Here is an 18,145-nt window from a genome sequence, read left to right on the forward strand (position 1 = left end):
ATACAGATATAGTTGGCAAGGGCAAGGCCTGAGCATCTCTTACTCTTTAAATCCATTCACAATGAGGAAATGTCATTGAAAACATATTATTGTGAAATGAGGGGGCTCTGAGTTAAGACTTAGCTAAGTACTTTTATATCCTGTGTCTCGAAACATTAATGAGAAAGGGACCTTATAGACAGTAACCTGAGTGGAACCCAACAGTATACGTTTGGTATATGTTTGCATGGATCCATTTTGTTCACTAAAGGTTGGGTCTGCTTCATGCCTGAATTTGTTCATTATATCATAACATTCCATTTGGTATGTGGCTTATTTTTTCAGTGTTTACATAGTTCATAGACTCAGAGACTTGGGAGTCAGGGTCAGCTGGCTCTTTTTCATCAGGGCTGCTAAATTCTAAGATGTTATTTTTACCCTGATTGGTGCACATCTGCTAAAGTTGCCCAGAAAGCCTGTAGCTCAGCCAAGTCTGATTTTCTTAGAGATCAAGCCTAAGTTCATAGGAGTTCAGACGAAAAATGAATTACCTTTTACAAGTCATTCTCCAGTTAAATACACTGTAATCTCAATAGCTACGTAAGCAAGGATTAATCATCTATTTTAGCCTTCTTTCAAAGGTTATAAAAACCTTGTCTGCCGCAGTTCTATATTTCAACCTCCCGTCTGAATTTCTAACAATGATTAGAATATCCAGGTTGAGATCAAAGCAATAATTACATGTTTCTTTTAAAATTTTAAGCCACTAAGAAGTAATTCACAGCAATTTTGTTGAATTTAATACTAACCATCAACAAATGTATTTTGAGTAAAAACAAAAACAAAACAAGAAGTAGGATAACAAGAAGATGCTATTGTGAAAGTCATTTGCATGTTCTGATGAAACGGTACTCAAATAATGATGTGATAATGAGATTGCTGGATACCAATTATGAAGCTGGCACTCAGTCTCTATCACTTAATGGTGTTTTTTTTTACCATCGAAGATCAACAAGTTAACTAATCTAAACCAAACCAAGGAAATTTTACTGAGATTTTTTTTCTTTGTGAATTAGGAGAAAATGGTCAGCATTTTAATATGTGAGTGATATATTAAACAATGGCTGAAATGAGAAAAGCCACTGAGTCTACTTTATAGGTCAAACTTCCACACGACCCATCCCTCCCTCCTTTCTTATAAACAGGGCCACAGCTGTTGAATTTAGAAAGTGAAATTCCTTGCTGTTCAAGGCAATAAACACCAAATGCAATGTAAATAGGTTAGTCTGTCCATACCTCACCTTTAGAAATGAAAAATAATTTTTTGCTGAATCAAACAACTTCCTCTCTTGGGATTTCTTCCTAAGTAAGATTTACCGTGGACCATGTTTACTGTTAAGTGATTTCATATCTGAGCCCTGTGAGAGAGGTCTGCTAATTTCCAGTTTGTGAATGAGGAGGTGACTCTGAGCCTTAAGTGAGATGTCAGTGATCCAGTCCTGTGATGTCAAGTCCAGGGTTATTTTATTTCTTCCAGTTTTTATTTGTTTGTTTTCACTAAACTCCCCAAACAGATATTGCAGAGTTAAATTTCAGAAAGTGTTTCATCTGAATAGATGTTAATAAAGGAAAAAATAAGATTTTCAAAATCAGAAGAATTTTTCAAATGCTCAGAGATTGTTCTAATAAGAGTAGCTTATTGAAGATCCAGAGAACAGACTGATGGTGGCCAGAGGTGGTGGTCAAAATGGGTGAAGGGGGTCAAAAGGTACAAACTTACAGTGACGAAATAAGTAAGTCCTGGGGATGTCATGTACAGCATGGTGGTTATAGTTAATAATGCAGTATTATATATTTGAAAGTTGCTGAAAGAGGAGATCTTAAAAATTCTCATCACACACACACAAAAATTCATAACTATGTCTGGTGACAGATGTTAACTAGACTTATTGAGGTGATCATTTCACAGTCTATACAAATATCAAATCATTATGTCGTACCCCTGAAACATAATGTTATGTATCAATTATACCTCATTTTTTAAACCAAGTAGCTTATTTATTTATTTAATGCTCAGACAGCAGAATGCATATCTGTCACATTTCTAGTGCAGAGCTAGAAATAATTTATGGTAATCATGAGATATTCTATTACATACAGAGAATTTTTACCTAGAATCACACTTGATCAATTTAAATAATTTGTCAGTCATTATCAGACTCTAAGCGGAACATAAAATAGGAAGATAGACTTGTATTTTTAGCATCTTTAATTTGGATACTTTAGTGACCGTGAACTGCTGCGCCCTGAAATGTAACTGCTTGGTACTCCAATTCAAAAGTAAAGTCTGCTGTGTCTTAGAACAAAAGTTATGCACTAGTCGTCATGAAAAACATTTTCTCACAGCAAAGATTTACTCTGTAACGTTCAGCTTTACTACTGTACCATAACATTATGGCCAACAGGAGTCAGAACTGTGGTTTAAGGGTCACTCCTTTCATTGCCTTGTCAAGTGGCAGTAGCAACATGTTTCAGAGGGCTCCACGCCACTTTGAGTCTAAACCTATTGAATGCTAAGTCCCGTCCTGCAGTGAATAGCACCTTCAAAAGAAGCTTTTGAAAAATCGCCTGGGACAGAAAGAAAAACAAGATAGAGAGGACGAAGCCAAAAGCACACTGATTACTCTCCCGTGGGTTCCGAGTTACTAGCTCCCTCCAGGGAACTGGGTCTGGAGCGGCCATATCATGTTCATTGTTCCTGAGACTGTCAATTAGCCTGGAGAGCTACAGTTGTGAATAATGAAAATGTTAATAAACAGGGCTTTTTCCACTCCAAGGCGTTCCATTAACAAGATTTCTTCAGTTTCGGGACGGTTTCCAAACTTTCTAGAGTCTTTCTCCTTGAGTGGGAGCCCTCTTTGAATAACTTTCCCAGACTGAAGAAGTTCTCATTCTTTTTATTTTCTCCAAACGTGAAACGAAACCTAATTTCCTATTTGCGTAGAGTCCTATCATTCAGGCAGGTATATATATTTGATGGTAGTAGTAGTAATCACAGTAATACTATCTAGAATAAAAACTAGCTAATACTTTGTCTGGGCTTCTTATGTGCCAGATTCGATGCTGAATGCTTTTCCCATGTCATCTCATTCCAGCCTCTCTACAGTCCTGCAGTGATTGTAATTGTAGATTACAGTTGTGATTAATTGTAGATCAATTTAGGAGGTATTCTCTTGCAGAGGCAGACACAGAGACATAAAGAGCAGCCTATACTCGTTCCAGCTCAGGAGTCTGTGCCTTTAATCAATGTGCTCTAAGGCCCCTGTTTTTGCTAAATAAATGTGGCATTTAGGCTGGGGACACTGTGAGTGAGTGGCATGTCAATCAATGTTTGGTCAGTCAGTCAATCAGAGGTAAAATTAATATGCATGAAAGGAGACTTAGATTTAAAGTTTACAGAAGTCATTAAAAAGGAGTAGAAATGCACACTAATATTATATACGAAAATGACTTGTGACTCATCATATCTAGAATGTTAAATGTAAACACAATTAAGTAGCTTAAATATTTATGATATAAAATTGTGCCCATTTAGTTGTAACATAAAGTTACTGACAAGGTTTTAACTCACTGTGCAGAATCCCCTCTAAAATTTACCAGTTAATGTCTTCTAAAGTTTAAAAAATGTGCGGTGAGATCTTTAAGATAAATACATGAACAAAACAGGCATCAAGATGCAGCTGGATGGTCTCTTCCTTTGCACATCAGAAGCTCAGTTTTCTGGCAGGTTTCTTCCCGTGCCCCATAGTATTCACCATCTCTCAGCTTCCCAGGTTGCAGTGCCTACCTGGGTTGTAATCATTCAGACCTTTGATAGCGAGCTGTGTAAGTTAAGCATAAAATTCTTCTTTTCCAGTAGATTATGTGTTTTCTGTCTTGACTTCTTCTCTGTTGTAGTTTATTATGCTGACATACCTTTTCATGCTGGCCTGGCTGGGAGTCACGGCGTTCACCTCGCTGCCAGTTTACATGTACTTCAACCTGTGGACCATCTGCCGAAACACCACCTTGGTGGAGGGAGCGAATCTCTGCCTGGACCTTCGTCAGTTCGGTAGGTGAATCTCTGGCTCGTATGGTTTCTCCCAAATAACTGCCTCTAAAATAGTGTAAATCACTGTGGAACCATCATTGCCTCTTCTACCAAAGAGATAGATGTATCAGAGTCTTCACGTTTAAGTCATTCTTTTAAAACGGAAACAAGTAGGAATTTCAGAGTGATTGGAAGTTGATTTCACATGAACCCGCAAACATGTGTATGTGAACAGGCTGTCAGGTTGTGTTTCCTGGTGTTGGCAAGTTATCATTTTGATTTTCCTGTCGTGATTCCTGTGAACTTTTCCTACTCAGTGTGATGTTTGCATAGTATTTTCATTCTCTCATGATAAACTATACAATCTGTGAAGTCTGCTATGAAGGTCATTAAGAAATATGTACTTCATCGTCTTCTGAAATAGGGCAAAAAACAAAACAAAACACCTTAGCATTTCATAATAACAAAATCAAAAAATGTTAAATAAATCAGTAGTCCTCTTTGGTTATTTTTATTTAGGGCTAAAACCTCACCTAATAATAATACTTTCTTATGTATATTGGGGCTTACAATGTGTAGACCCTTTCTGAATGGGTCTGTATATGTTGTATATGTTGACATGTTTTAATTCTTACAATAATTAAATATGGCAGACACTGTTATCCTCTTTATAAATGGCAAAATTGAGGAACCAGGGGATTAAATTACCTGCCCAAGGCGATACAGCTAGTAAGTGACAGAGCCAGGACTCACCCCCAACTAGCTTCAGTCTGTTCTTAGCTAGAAGTTAACTGCCTCTCCTGTCAAAACAAGTACTGAACTATGAATGTGTAGAGTCTAATGTCACCTAACCTGTTTAGAATTCTATCCCATCATTTGTAAAAACATGGGGGCTACAGAATTTATAAAAGATATGCAAATTCACAGGCTCAAAGGGACTTTTTTTTCACAACACAGCTATTAAAATCTAAAGAACGTTCTAAATGTGTTTCTCTAATGGGGGTTTCCTCATACTTCAGGCAAGCGGGAAACATTTCAGTAGATGCTATGTGCAAGCCTGTGGCTCTAAGGTTATACTGTAGACAGATTGTAGGGTACAGGTAGGACTAGTCTATCCCCAGCCAGCCGTGTGTTCCAAAAGTGTGGCCTGCCCACCCTCTTGTCAGAAGGAGTCCCCAGCCCCCATTGTCTGGCCCGAATGAAAAGCAGGATGATCTGCTCTGTGCATGAGGTTCTTGGCAAGAAGATGATGGAGGGAATGTGGACAGCTCTTCCACTGGGGAGGTTTTAACTTCGGAATCACGTCCCATGTAAACACAGGAAAAGGAAACGTCGACACCAGCTGCTGGATGCAGGTCACTGGAAAATAGCTGCTTGGAAAACCACGGCCCTGACTTCAGTAACCACCACCCCACATACTACAATGTCTTGCTTTAATTCTGCTGATCTGAAAAAGTAAGATTGGAAAAGATGTGACTAGTGTCACAGAGAGGGTTGCCAGGTAGATTACAGGACTCCCAGTTAAGTTTGAGTTTGAAATAAACAAGCAATATTTTTTTTAGTCCAGTATGTCTCAAATATTATACGGCACCTAATTCCAGTAAGTGTAAAGCATGACTATGATTAAAGCTGCTCTTTGAACCTTAGCACTGTTTACAACATAGTTACCAGGATTTACGCAAGTTTAGCTTTTCTTTGTGACATGGAAGGGAAGGCACTTTTCAGATGTCATGAAACCTTTTACATCAGCCTTAAAAGGATTTCTGTTTGCTCTTAACACAGAATCTACCACCTGGATAGCATTTATTTACCCCCCAGATAATAGGTCCTTAACAGGAATCCTGAATGTTCATATACAATCAAGGTATAAACAAGGGGCATCAGAATAGAAAAGAACGTTCACTCCCCAAAATGTGGATTGTGATGGGTACAGACAGAGACAACAGAATGTCCTGATAGATTGTATGTGGGGTTGAGAGAAAAAGAAGATTCAAGAAAGAATTCATTTTTTGATTGAGCAGCCGGAAAGATGGATCAGCTATGAGATGAGACGGGAAAGCCAACCAGAAGAGCTTGCTCAGGAGTGGGGCAGGTGAGGGAGAAGATCAAAAGTTCAATTTTGACAATGTTAATTTTTAGATGCTTTTTAGACATCTCAACAGAGTTGTCAAGTAGGAAATTGGATATATGGGTGTCAATTTCAGGAGAGTAGTATGGGCCTGGCTATATGGATTTAGGAGTCTTGATAATGTTTAAAGTCTTTAAAAGCTCTGAGACAGGATGAGATCAGCAAAGGAGACACATGACTGAGGACTGAACACTGGGAAGCACCAATGAAAGGGGTCCTAGCGGAGAGGAGGAACCAGACAGAGATGCTGAGAGGGAGAAGCCGATGAGAGCAGAAAGGCAAAAACAAGAGACTGTAGATTTTGGAACCCAAGTGAAGAGACCATGAAGGACGCAGAAGTCATCACCTGGCTCCAGTTCTGCTGACTGGCAAGTACAAGGAGAACCGAGAATTCGTCTTCCGCTTTAACCATTTGGAGGGTATGGGTGACCTCTATAAGAAAAATTTCCGTGGAGGATTGGGGTGAATTTGACTAGAAAGGGTTTAAGCGGAAATGGAAAGAAAGAAATTGCAGACTGAGCAAAGGCAACCCTGGAAGTTTTGCTGTGAATGTGAATAAAGAAATGGGTGAGGAAATGTACGCGCAGCCAAGGTATTCCACATGAATGAATGAAATCTGTGATAGATCAACATGGAGAAAGATGGCCTTTCCTGGGAAGCTTTCTCGCTAATGATGGTTCACTAGTCACATCTTCTGGAGGTTCTTTTTTACCCCCTCTTAGAGCTGTCTTGGCAAAAAGGGAAGGTCGCAGAGAAGGATCTCTGCATTCGAGGTACTGCAAGTAGATTTTTTTTAACTGAAATAATTGCCCAAACTCTTGGCAAAGCAGGACGGTAGCAGCTCCACAGAGATGGACAGTGGATGGTGCGCCTCAAAGCTAAGAAGGTGTGTATATACGTACATATTAAAACTCAATAATATGTGCATATATTATTATGCAGCAAGTGCTAAACGCTTAGGTATTAGTTTGCCCAGAACTCGTGAATTTTTCTGCTCATGTATATATGTGTTTAACACTTCAGTAGTTCTCCAAACAAAATCAAAGACCCATTTTAGGATGAACTTGATCACTTCTCTAACATGAGGACTGTGGCAGCGTATCACCTATGTGCTTGTTAAAAATGCAGTACTCCTGGCAAACAGTCACAGATTCTGATTAAACAGTCCTGTGGTGGAGTCCAGAGATACCTATCTGTGATAGCTCCCCAGGAGATTCTGATGCATTCGTTCCGTAAACCAACTGGAGCAAGGGTAAATAGTAGTGAAATTGCAGCTTTTTATTTCCCCTTACTAATAGCACTGTTTTCAGAATTAGCAGAGAAAAACTGCTCCTTTGGGCAATACACTTTTATAGACTAACAGAGGCTTTGTACCAGCAGAACACTTATTTATTTATTTATTTATTTATTTTGTGGTACGCGGGCCTCTCACTGTTGTGGCCTCTCCCGTTGCGGAGCACAGACTCTGGACGCGCAGGCTCAGCGGCCATGGCTCACGGGCCCAGCCGCTCCGCGGCATGTGGGATCCTCCCGGACCGGGGCACGAACCCGTGTCCCCTGCATCGGCAGGCGGGCTCTCAACCGCTGCGCCACCAGGGAAGCCCTGATGCCTACACCAGGACATTAATGGACCAAACCAATGAAGTAGCTACAATTGAATATGAAGATTCTGGTAGCGAGATTCCATTGAATTCAGATTGAAAATGTTTTTAATTGCTTGAGGCCTAAATAGTCTTGATCTTTCATTCAGTTTTTTCATAACTATTGTCAAGCAATGAAAGCTTGTAACAATTTTTGTTACAATATAACATAAAATGAAACTTGCTTAGATTTTATCAGCTCAAGTTTCTTTTGCTCTCTCTGGGATCTTGAAGACATTTTTAATGTTAAACTGTAATTTTCTCCATGTTGCAGGGATTGTGACAATTGGAGAGGAAAAGAAAATTTGCACTGTCTCGGAGAATTTCCTGAGGATGTGTGAATCCACTGAGGTGACTGTTTGTACAGCCTTTAATTTTGTCAGAATTTGAGTTTCATTTCGTTATTTGAGGAACATATAATTAAATCGACATTGGGTTTCCCCCTCTTTCTTTCAGAGGCAAGGTCACATCCAGTGATGTTGTGCAGGGGGACTAGAAAATAAATATGAGATACTCTGCATATTTCGATAAAAATTATAATTTTTTTTCTAGAAACTGTCATCTTAATGAAAGTTGAAAACTCATAAAGTTATATTTTAAAGGATATAACATAGCCTTCTGTGGTTATACTGTTACTGGAAGCCATCATTATTAATCATGAGTTCATCTTTAAAATGAAATTATATTAAAATGGTGCAGTTGCAAAGATTTAAATAACTTGCAGGAGAAAAGATACTGTAATAATGTTTTTGGTGAAGTGATTTGTCACGGGTGCACTTCTGTTAAAGGTGAACAGAGTTCTTATTCGTAAGGCAGCAGGCATCCTTATCTCTCTTCTGTTGTAACGCTGATGTTCATTCTGTTTCTCTGTGGTTTCCTTTGCAGCTGAACATGACCTTCCACTTGTTCATCGTGGCCCTTGCCGGAGCTGGGGCTGCAGTCATCGCTATGGTAAGACCTCAAGCTCTGAGGCTTGATGTTGCACTTTGCCTGTAGAGACGATAACTTACCTCTAATGTCTGAAGTCTATACAAATCGTATGTATTTTAATATCAGTAAAAAAAAAAGGTGGAGGAGAATGGGCGAATAAATAAGTGAAAAACAAGGCTTAACCTAAAGAAAGATTATCGTTACAATAGAGCTAATATTTGGTAATCAGTTGAAGAATTTAGACGCTCCGTAATATTGGTAACACTAACCAAAATAACTAGCATTTTAGATACGAGTCTACTATTAACATAAAAAAATCATTTCTTTAGCATATAAGTATGTATCGGTGGGATAGTCAAGTAATCTAATCAATTCCTTGACTTATATTATCCTTTTTTCCTCCTTAAATCAGAACATACAAAAGCCACACTGAGTCACTTAGGAAAAAAGGATTAATTTATTTCTCCCCACATAAACCTCGGTAGTCTCATGTCGTGTCTTCTGTATCTAACTTTCTTCAGAAATATTAAGAACAAGTCCTGAAAGTCAGGCTTTTACTGAGTTTTGAGGACCTACAATGTGCTAGACACCGTCCCTTCTTTGTAACTCACCGTGAATTCCGGTTTGTTCAAGGGAATGCCAAGTGGCAACAATGAACAATGTACTCTGCACACCAGTCAGAGCTTTTGCAGCCCAGGTCTTCAGTCCTTGTGTCCTAGAATATAAGTAGCATAGAGCTTTAGAAGGTGCCCAGTAAACTCACCCATGGTATAGCCAGTTCAATACGCAAAAATGATGAGTTAATTCTTATTCATTTTCTTATTGGTATACATCTCTTTCCTGTATCATTGTGTCAAAATTGTTTTGTTAATTTCTTTCTGCTGTCCATTGACTGCCTTAACATACTACAGTAGTCACCATTTAGAATTGACCTTGCATTCTTTATGTCCATCCCTACTTTTCTAGAACCAGCCTACCTCCTGTTTTGACTAATCAAAACTTTAACGTTCTTCAAAAATAGAACTACCATATGACCCCGCAACTCTACTCCTGGGTATATATCCAGGAAAAAAAACAACACTAGTTCAAAAAGATACATACCCCAGTGTTCATAGAAGAATTATTTACAATTGCCAAGACATGGAAGAAACCTAAGGGTCCATCAACAGACGAGTGGTTAAAAAAGATGTGATACATATATATATACGATGGAATATTACTCAGCCATGAAAAAGAAGGAAATCTTGCCATTTGCAGCAACATGGATGGACCTGAAGGGCATTATGCTAAGTGAAATAAGTCAGTCAGAGAAGGACAACCATTGAATGATATCACTTATATGTGGAATCTAAAAAGTACAACAAACTAGTGAATATAGCAAAAAAGAAACAGACTCACAGATATAGAAAACAAACCAGCAGTTACCAGTGGGGAGAGGGAAGGGAGGAGGGGAAACATAGGGGTAGGAGATTAAGAGGTACAAACTGGGCTTCCCTGGTGGCACAGTGGTTGAGAGTCCGCCTGCCGGTGCAGGGGACACCCGTTCGTGCCCCGGTCCAGGAAGATCCCACATGCCGCGGAGTGGCTGGGCCTGTGAGCCATGGCCGCAGAGCCTGCGCATCCGGAGCCTGTGCTCTGCAATGGGAGAGGCCACAACAGTGAGAGGCCCGCATACCACAAAAAAAAAAAAAAAAAAAAAATAGAGGTACAAACTATTATGTATAAAATAAGCTACAAGGATATATTGTATAACACAGGGAATATAGCCAAATTTATAATAACTATAAATGGAATAAAACCTTTAACAATTGTGGATCACTATACTGTACATAATATAGAATATCAACTATACTTCCATAAAAAATTTTAGTGCTCTATTTTACTAAATTATGGATAAAAATAATGCCTACCCTTTAGGGGTTTCCCTGGTGGTGCAGTGGTTGAGAGTCCGCCTGCCGATGCAGGGGACACGGGTTCATGCCCCGGTCCGGGAAGATCCCACATGCCGCGGAGTGGCTGGGCCCGTGAGCCATGGCCACTGAGCCTGCGCGTCCGGAGCCTGTGCTCCGCAATGGGAGAGGCCACAACAGTGAGAGGCCTGTGTACCGCAAAAAAAAAAAAAAACAAAAACGCGTACCCTTTAAAATTCAGAGAAAGTATATATCTGACAACTTAGTGTCTTTTACCTATTCGTCCATCAAAATTCACCATTTCGAAAACTACTTTTTCTCTCTCATAGACTACGAGGGAGGGAAAGAAAGAAAAACAAATAAGTGATCTCATTGGTCAGTCTATTCAGGAAAAATCAGGAGCTTCCTTTTTGAACAGGGCACTATTCTAGCTATTGTGAGCGTATATAAATATTCATGATTCATATGACACAGTGCTTGCTTTCTTGTAGTTGGCAACATAAAATTCATTGTGCAGAATTCACTGTATGGAAAATTAACTTGTTAATTAAATCTACAGGTTTATTTTGGGGTTTCCATGAGCCCTCTTTCCGTTGCACTGTGGGCAACATATCATCTCATTAATTCAAGTTCACTGGACTCCACTGTATGTGAGACTGTTTCCCACAGTGGATTAGAAAACATAAATACATAAACATGAAATGTATAGTCTGGGTTTGAGTAAATGAGGACAAAAGGACAGGAAACATCACATAAAGATTAAAAAGATTGAATTAAGACCCTTGGGTACTTCGGAGTTGAAAGAGAAGAAAGATACTGAAAAAAGGGAGCTGAGAAGACAGTGTCATAGTTGGAGAATTGAGGAAGGAATATATTGTATTTATATTCTTTGTGTTACAACAGAAATCTTCATTCCATTTTGTTAATGAACATATTCTATATAAGTATATAATTAGAATATTTCTTTCCTGATAGCAAGGTGTAATGAAGACACAGAACAGACTTCCAGTATAAATTATCTTTGTCTTTGATTAGGTCCACTACCTTATGGTTCTGTCTGCCAACTGGGCTTATGTGAAAGATGCCTGCCGGATGCAGAAGTATGAGGACATCAAGTCGAAGGAGGAACAGGAACTTCATGATATCCACTCTACTCGCTCCAAAGAGCGGCTCAACGCATACACATAAACAGCGCCTTCCCGTCCTTTCCACCATTCAAATGCATTGGTGATTATCTAAGGGCCATCCAACCATCCAACCTTTTGAAAAAGAAAATGAAAGTGCTTCTCATCAATGACATGGAGGGTGACTTATGAATCACCTGAATACAGTTCTTTGTTGTTTAGCACTTAATTTCCTAATTTGTTAAATTGGTGTAATCAGAGCTCTCCTCCAAGCTCCTATCCAGCCTTTTTTTTTCTTTTTTAAATTTCTCAAACTCATTTAATAATTCTGTAAGATCAAAGAGACTAACATTGTCAAATGCAGAGATTTCTTTGATTTTTAACCACTTCCGTGTGTTATACATTATACCTTTTGCATTATTTCTTATGTTTTGAAAAGAAAAATAGCTTTTTATACTTTTTAGTTTTGATTTCGGTAACTAGTTTAACTACAGGTAACCTTCAAAAGGGACCATTGTACATGATGAACGATAGACAGAGATGATATCATGATGACCCGAAACATGAAAATCTTGTCTGAAGATCAGTGGCCACGTTGCTATAGGCCCTGGTTAATGTTTTCATCAATCTAAGGTGCAATTTCTAAATTTGTAAGAGTAGGTTTAAAAAAAAAAAGTGCTTCTTATCTTTGTTAACATTGTATTTTTTCTTGATGTACTTAAAAGGCAGTACTCTCTGATGACTCATGTTTCTGTTGTGAGCATGTAGAAACAACGCTGCTTATGCATGGCTACTTACCTTTTTAAGATTGTGACACCAGGCTTACCTTTTAAAGTTTAGTATAGAGACTATTTTAACGGAAATAACTACTGTGGACTATTGGCAAATGATCTCTTTGTGATTTAAGCAGTGGCTGGATTGGAACTTTTAATATGTTAATGTGGGACATTAATTACCTTTATGAAGGTGGTATATTAAAAATGAGCACACTAACCCCTCTGAAGTTGTTTTACCTACTTTAAAAAATTTTAATGGATTGCACCTCTGTAAACTATCCCTCAAATTGTGTATGATATATTTGAAAAGGTTTCCATTAATACAATAGCTTTGCTTGCAGCCTTCCAATCTATGTCGGTTTACCTGTAGTGTTTTTTTAAAAAGTGTGGTGAGAGGCCACTATACAATGTATCCTTTTGAAGTGTAGTGATATATTTGTGTTTTTATTTCCAGTAAGTCATTTTAACCAAATGTTCATTCGTATTCATTTATAAGACGTACCTATATCAAAAGAATAAAAAAAAAAAGCAATCAGTATTATTGGACCAAATTTGGTGTTTGTTTTAACCTTAACTCTTCTTTCGGTTATTTCTAATGCTACAAGAATGCTGTAAAGTGTCTTTTAAAATGATATAGCCTGACGAGACTTTGCTGTCAGTGTAAAAACTAGGTAGTATTGTGCACTGATTTGACCATTGTGAAATCTTTTCTCAGTGTAAGTGCATTTCTAATAAAATTTATTGAGTGAAGCAATCTTTGTACAATGACTAGTCATGCATCATCCATAATTTTACAAGTTCTTGTAGTAGGAAGGGGGGTATTACTAGGTTATCTGTGGCATGATTATGCATTCCGTAGTATTATTTAATTAATTTGGGGTTTTGCTTCTTTTTTTTTTACACTTAGATTATCTTACTGGTTCAACATTTTTCTGATACATGCAGTATTACAGATATTCAGCAAAAGTATTAATGGGCTTCTTTAAATTCTATATTGTAGTGTTTCGGTTCTGTGTCTTAATAGTTTGTGATGATTTTTAAAACTGTCTTTTAAACTTATGTAATGATGTTGATGTTTTTGGCGCTTTTTTTTTTCTTTCTGGTATTAGAGTTTGTATTTTCACAAAGAGTGCTTTGTAGCAGGCATTACAATTAATCTGTTTTGTACATAAATGTGCCAACAGCTTGATGGTGGCGTTTTTGAAATGTAGAACAAAGTGCTTGCAAAATGTAATAAATACACTTGTGTACTTTGTGTACTTATTATTAGTTTCTGCAGTGTTTCTTTTTTGTTTTTTTCTTTCTTGTTTTGTTTATTCCTCTTTCTTATGTGTGTGCATTCTTTCCAATGCAGTAGACGCTATTTCTTTCAGATGCTTATTGCCTCGATTGAGCTGACCTGATACTTCAAAATGCAATGAAAATTCTGTGCGTGAACCATACCATGGGGATGCTGAGTGGGGAGAGGGTGGAATGGAGACTGTGGAGGTCATTTCATTTAGCAGATGATAACGATTCCCAGTTTATGCTATTTCCTTGCCTAATGTTTATTGTTTTGTGTTTTCTTTAGTGCTTCGTAAACTAACAGAGAAACTAAAAAGACTAGTGCAATTCAGAAAGAAAAATGATTCTTGGTTGGCTTCAAAATTTCAAGGTGAGAGCAATGGAATGAAAAACAGATTTTTTTCCAGAGTTTTTGTTTGTTTTGGATGTAATTCCTTCTGGCCAAACCAGAAGTAGTGGCAATTTTAAAATAACTATCTAAAAAAACTTAATTTTTATAAGGCCTAAGGAATTATATTAGCCTTCAGTTATTTTTGTATTATTATAAATGACGACTTGGAAATTTCATAGACTTAGGTTGCTGATATCTACAATAATTATAAGTAGATCTGAGGAAAATGTCTTATGTTTTAAAAAGTCACTTTGAAGACAACACAAAAATTACCCCTAGCCAAATCTTATGAAATGATAATTCTTATTCCATCCAGTGTTTATGAAATGCTTAGCATAGCAATGAGAGAATAAAGAATGATATGTTAAAGAATATCAACATGAACAAGAATTTCACAATATGTGCTTTTCAAAAACTGATCATCATAAGATAATTGTAATCTTTGACAACTTAGAAGTCCATTTCTCTTTGTAAAAATACACATTTATCTTTAAAGTGGGTAATTTCCTTTTGGGAACTCTTTTCCCCCTAGCTTTATTGGGATATAATTGACATATAATCCTTTTGAGAATTGTAAAGCTGATGTTGAAGCTAAGGAAATTACTCATTTTGAGAATAAATGTGTCTTGGCCAGCTGCAACTTGGGGTTAGTCAGTTTACTTCTTCATGTTAAAACTTAGGTATTAACAGATTCTGATTTAGTCACTCAAAGACCAAGTAAACTTGACTTTTTGCTTTATTTGTTTTATTTTTGCCTTTTAGACAAAACAGAAACAATCATTTTAAAGTATATTTCATTTAAGTTACCTGATAGGTGAGATATGCTGAACATGATAAAATTTGAATTAAACTATTATACCTTGAAGAAACATTCTGTTGCGTTTTCTGCAAGGTTTTTAGATGACAGATCATATGAATTCAGTGGAGGCAAGTCTGTATGAAATGCTGCTAGCTCAAATGTAAACATCTTTCGCCTAGCTTAAATAAGCCCGGGACCTTGAGTTTCTTCTCTCAAAAGTGAATTCTACCTGTTTGATCATTTTAGGTTCTTTTGCTCTTTGCCATAAAAATCCATCATGCTTGGAAACTGAAAAGAACTTAGAAAATGAAATAAGTTCTATTATTTAATTCATTAATAAGTGAATTAGTGAAATAAATAAAATAATAAGTGAAATAATATTAAAATGAAATCGAAATTTTCTTGACTATTTCTAACCTGCGGAAACTCTTAAAAGTGGAAACACCAAACAAAATAAAACAGATAAACAAACAATGCAGGAATGAAAAATAGGAAAGAGAAGAGATCCAAGTAATTCTGCTATTATTCTTTCAATAAGAAGGAGAAAGAAAAGAGCATGTTATTGGAAGATATCTATTGCATGGGGGGATCATTTTAAAAAGAAAGTCAGAAATACAAAACTTAGACCAAGAAATAACAGCCTACAAAATGAAAAAAAAAAAAAAAAAAAAAACCTGTAAAAAACAATTGAGACCACAGGTGTTATTTTCTTCAGGACTTATTGCCCTCTATTCAAGGTACTTGAGCAAACACTCAACCCCCAGGTTGTGCAGAATAGAACACTCTCATCCCGTAAAAGTTGGGGACAGGACAGTAGAGGAGCTGATTCCGTTTAGTTCCCCAGCATTGCTGCCGACCAGAAAATGGGAACATGTTTTGACTTTTAGAGTGGTGTTGCGATCTATTTGCTTTTTTTATTTGATTCAGCAACTGTTTTTGTCTCTTGGGGCCACCTTGATGGGAATGTGGTTTTTCCCACCACAGATTCAACTCCGTGAGTCAGTCCCTCCAAACCATATCATGTAGATTGAAAAGGAGCAGTAATCAAAGGAACGCACTGAAAGACGGAGCAGAGGTGCTGCTGTGTGCGTTATTTAGGATACTGATTAAGTGTATGTCAACACCAGATTTTGTTTTATTAATTTTTTTGGTATGTCCAGAAGGTACTGATACTTTTTTCTTAAAAAGGTTAACGCAAGTTGTTTAAATATTAACATTCCCCTTTTGACTGATTCATGTGTTAGTGGACGTGCCAGCGAGGTTTCACCCATATGATCCAACAAAAATACATGTGACATAACTTTGTGCTTTCTAATAAATGAGCATTTGGAATGAGCGTATTTCTCGTTTTTTTGGATCCTTTTTATTTTTTATCTCTGGCATCAATGAATCTCTGTATGAAATCTATTAATCTGCACTTGAAATCTTATATAGCATATATATACTGTAATCTAGTTGCTATATTGAGAAAGATACGATGCCAACCTAGCCCTTCCATATACAAAGGGAGAGGGTTTCCAGAAGCGAGAAGTGGATTTTAAGGATATTGACGTCATTTAAAGGAAAACTTGAATAGCTCAGCAGATTAACAAAAGCTGGAAGTACCACCTCCTTCTCAGCTTGCCATTCACCTCCACCCTGAATGAACCAGCAGTACAAGGCCAAGTTCTCCAGCCTTTGAGGTTAGAAACTACATTTGCTTTTCTCTGTGTATGCAGTGTTCACAATGATTATTGTGTTCGTCGTCTTTCTTACTACTTTATTTCTGAGCATGGGATCAGGTCTTAGAAAATACAGCGTGCAGAATGAGAATTGAGTGCTCTTGACATGTGAGTGAAGCTTACAAGATAATAATTTTCCTGAATGATACCTTCATGGTTTTAAACTAATTGTACTTTCCAAGCCTCCTAGATTGTACCTAGTAGGAAGTACACATAGTAGATTAGAGATAACAATGTAATCAATGCAAACGATGTAAAAATCACATTTTGAACATATAGTGATGGTGTGTATATAAGTCAACACAATTGATTTTAAGATTTTTTCCCCGATTTCTTAATTTTCACTACCTAATATTCAAGAATCATCAGGTACCTTGAGAAAAAGAGAAAAAAACCCTGAGTGCTATCAACTGGGAGGTAGCTGGTCTGGGTCTTAGAGATTTTCTCTAGATGAACATACACAACTTCAAAGAACGGCAAATCAAAAACAATCAATGACCATGAAGGAGCAAGACAAAACCAAGACCATTCCAGAATTATTTGGGCAAAATACGAAACAAAAACTGTCCAGACCAACCTCACCAAAAGTCTACTTCTCCCTCTCATTGCTAATGCAAATGACTGCTGTTTCTTTACCACCTGACCTCTAAGGTCACCATGTTCTTCCTGCCTTTTAGATAAAAATTATTAAGACGCTCAATCATAGAATTGTCCTCACTTTCTGACAGCCTCCAGTCCAGAGGATGCATCTTTGAACACTGCACTGAATCTCCCAAATGAAATGCAAATCCTACTACAAGCCTATTGTCGCTGTGTCGTTCTCTATTGCTGCCTAACAAATTATCCCAAACGTAGTGGCTTAAAGCAACATTATTTTGTTTCTGTGGGTCAGCAATCCAGGCACGGTTTGTCTAGCTTATCTAGATTATATGGTCCTGGATCCTCTTAGAACACCACAGTCATCTCAAGCCTCACCTGGGATGGAGCTCCTTCGTAGCTTTCTCTCTCTCTCACTGACAGCGTTGTTGTCAGGATTCAGTTCTTTGTGGGCTGTGCTCTGACACCTCACTTCCTTCTAAAGCTATTGAGGGAACTTCCTGAGGTGATGGAAGTATCCCAGATCTTTACTGGGATGGGGGTTATTTGGGTTTGTCCAAAGTAATGAACCTCTACACTGAAATCTATGAACTTCATTTCATGTACACGATGCATGATGATTTCCTTCCATTAAAAATCAAATTAAGCCGAATGAAAGGTAAGAAGGAAAATGCAGACCTTTGAGGACATCTCTCTGGGTTCATATCTTGTCTCTGCCCTTGTGATCTTGGAGAAGGTATTCATCTCTTTTTGTCTCAGTGTCCATATCTGTGAAA

At 37.6% G+C, this 18,145-nt stretch overlaps 1 protein-coding gene across 2 annotated transcripts in view; it reads left to right on the forward strand.

Moving 5' to 3' along the window:
- GPM6A (glycoprotein M6A) overlaps positions 1-13,846 on the forward strand; it is a 255,570-nt gene extending 241,724 nt beyond the window's left edge. Inside the window, exons 4-7 of one of the 2 annotated variants that reach the window (XM_032618546.1) lie at positions 3,937-4,090; positions 8,112-8,188; positions 8,723-8,788; positions 11,713-13,846. In XM_032618546.1, the coding sequence (XP_032474437.1) occupies positions 3,937-4,090; positions 8,112-8,188; positions 8,723-8,788; positions 11,713-11,865 (450 nt within the window). In that variant the 3' untranslated portion in view covers positions 11,866-13,846. The remainder of the gene's footprint in view (positions 1-3,936; positions 4,091-8,111; positions 8,189-8,722; positions 8,789-11,712) is intronic. The other variant, XM_032618547.1, reaches the window with a different exon arrangement.
- Positions 13,847-18,145: the final 4,299 nt, after the last annotated feature.

Source organism: Phocoena sinus, chromosome 21 (genome assembly GCF_008692025.1).
Source record: "Phocoena sinus isolate mPhoSin1 chromosome 21, mPhoSin1.pri, whole genome shotgun sequence".
Taxonomy (NCBI): Eukaryota; Metazoa; Chordata; class Mammalia; order Artiodactyla; family Phocoenidae; genus Phocoena; species Phocoena sinus.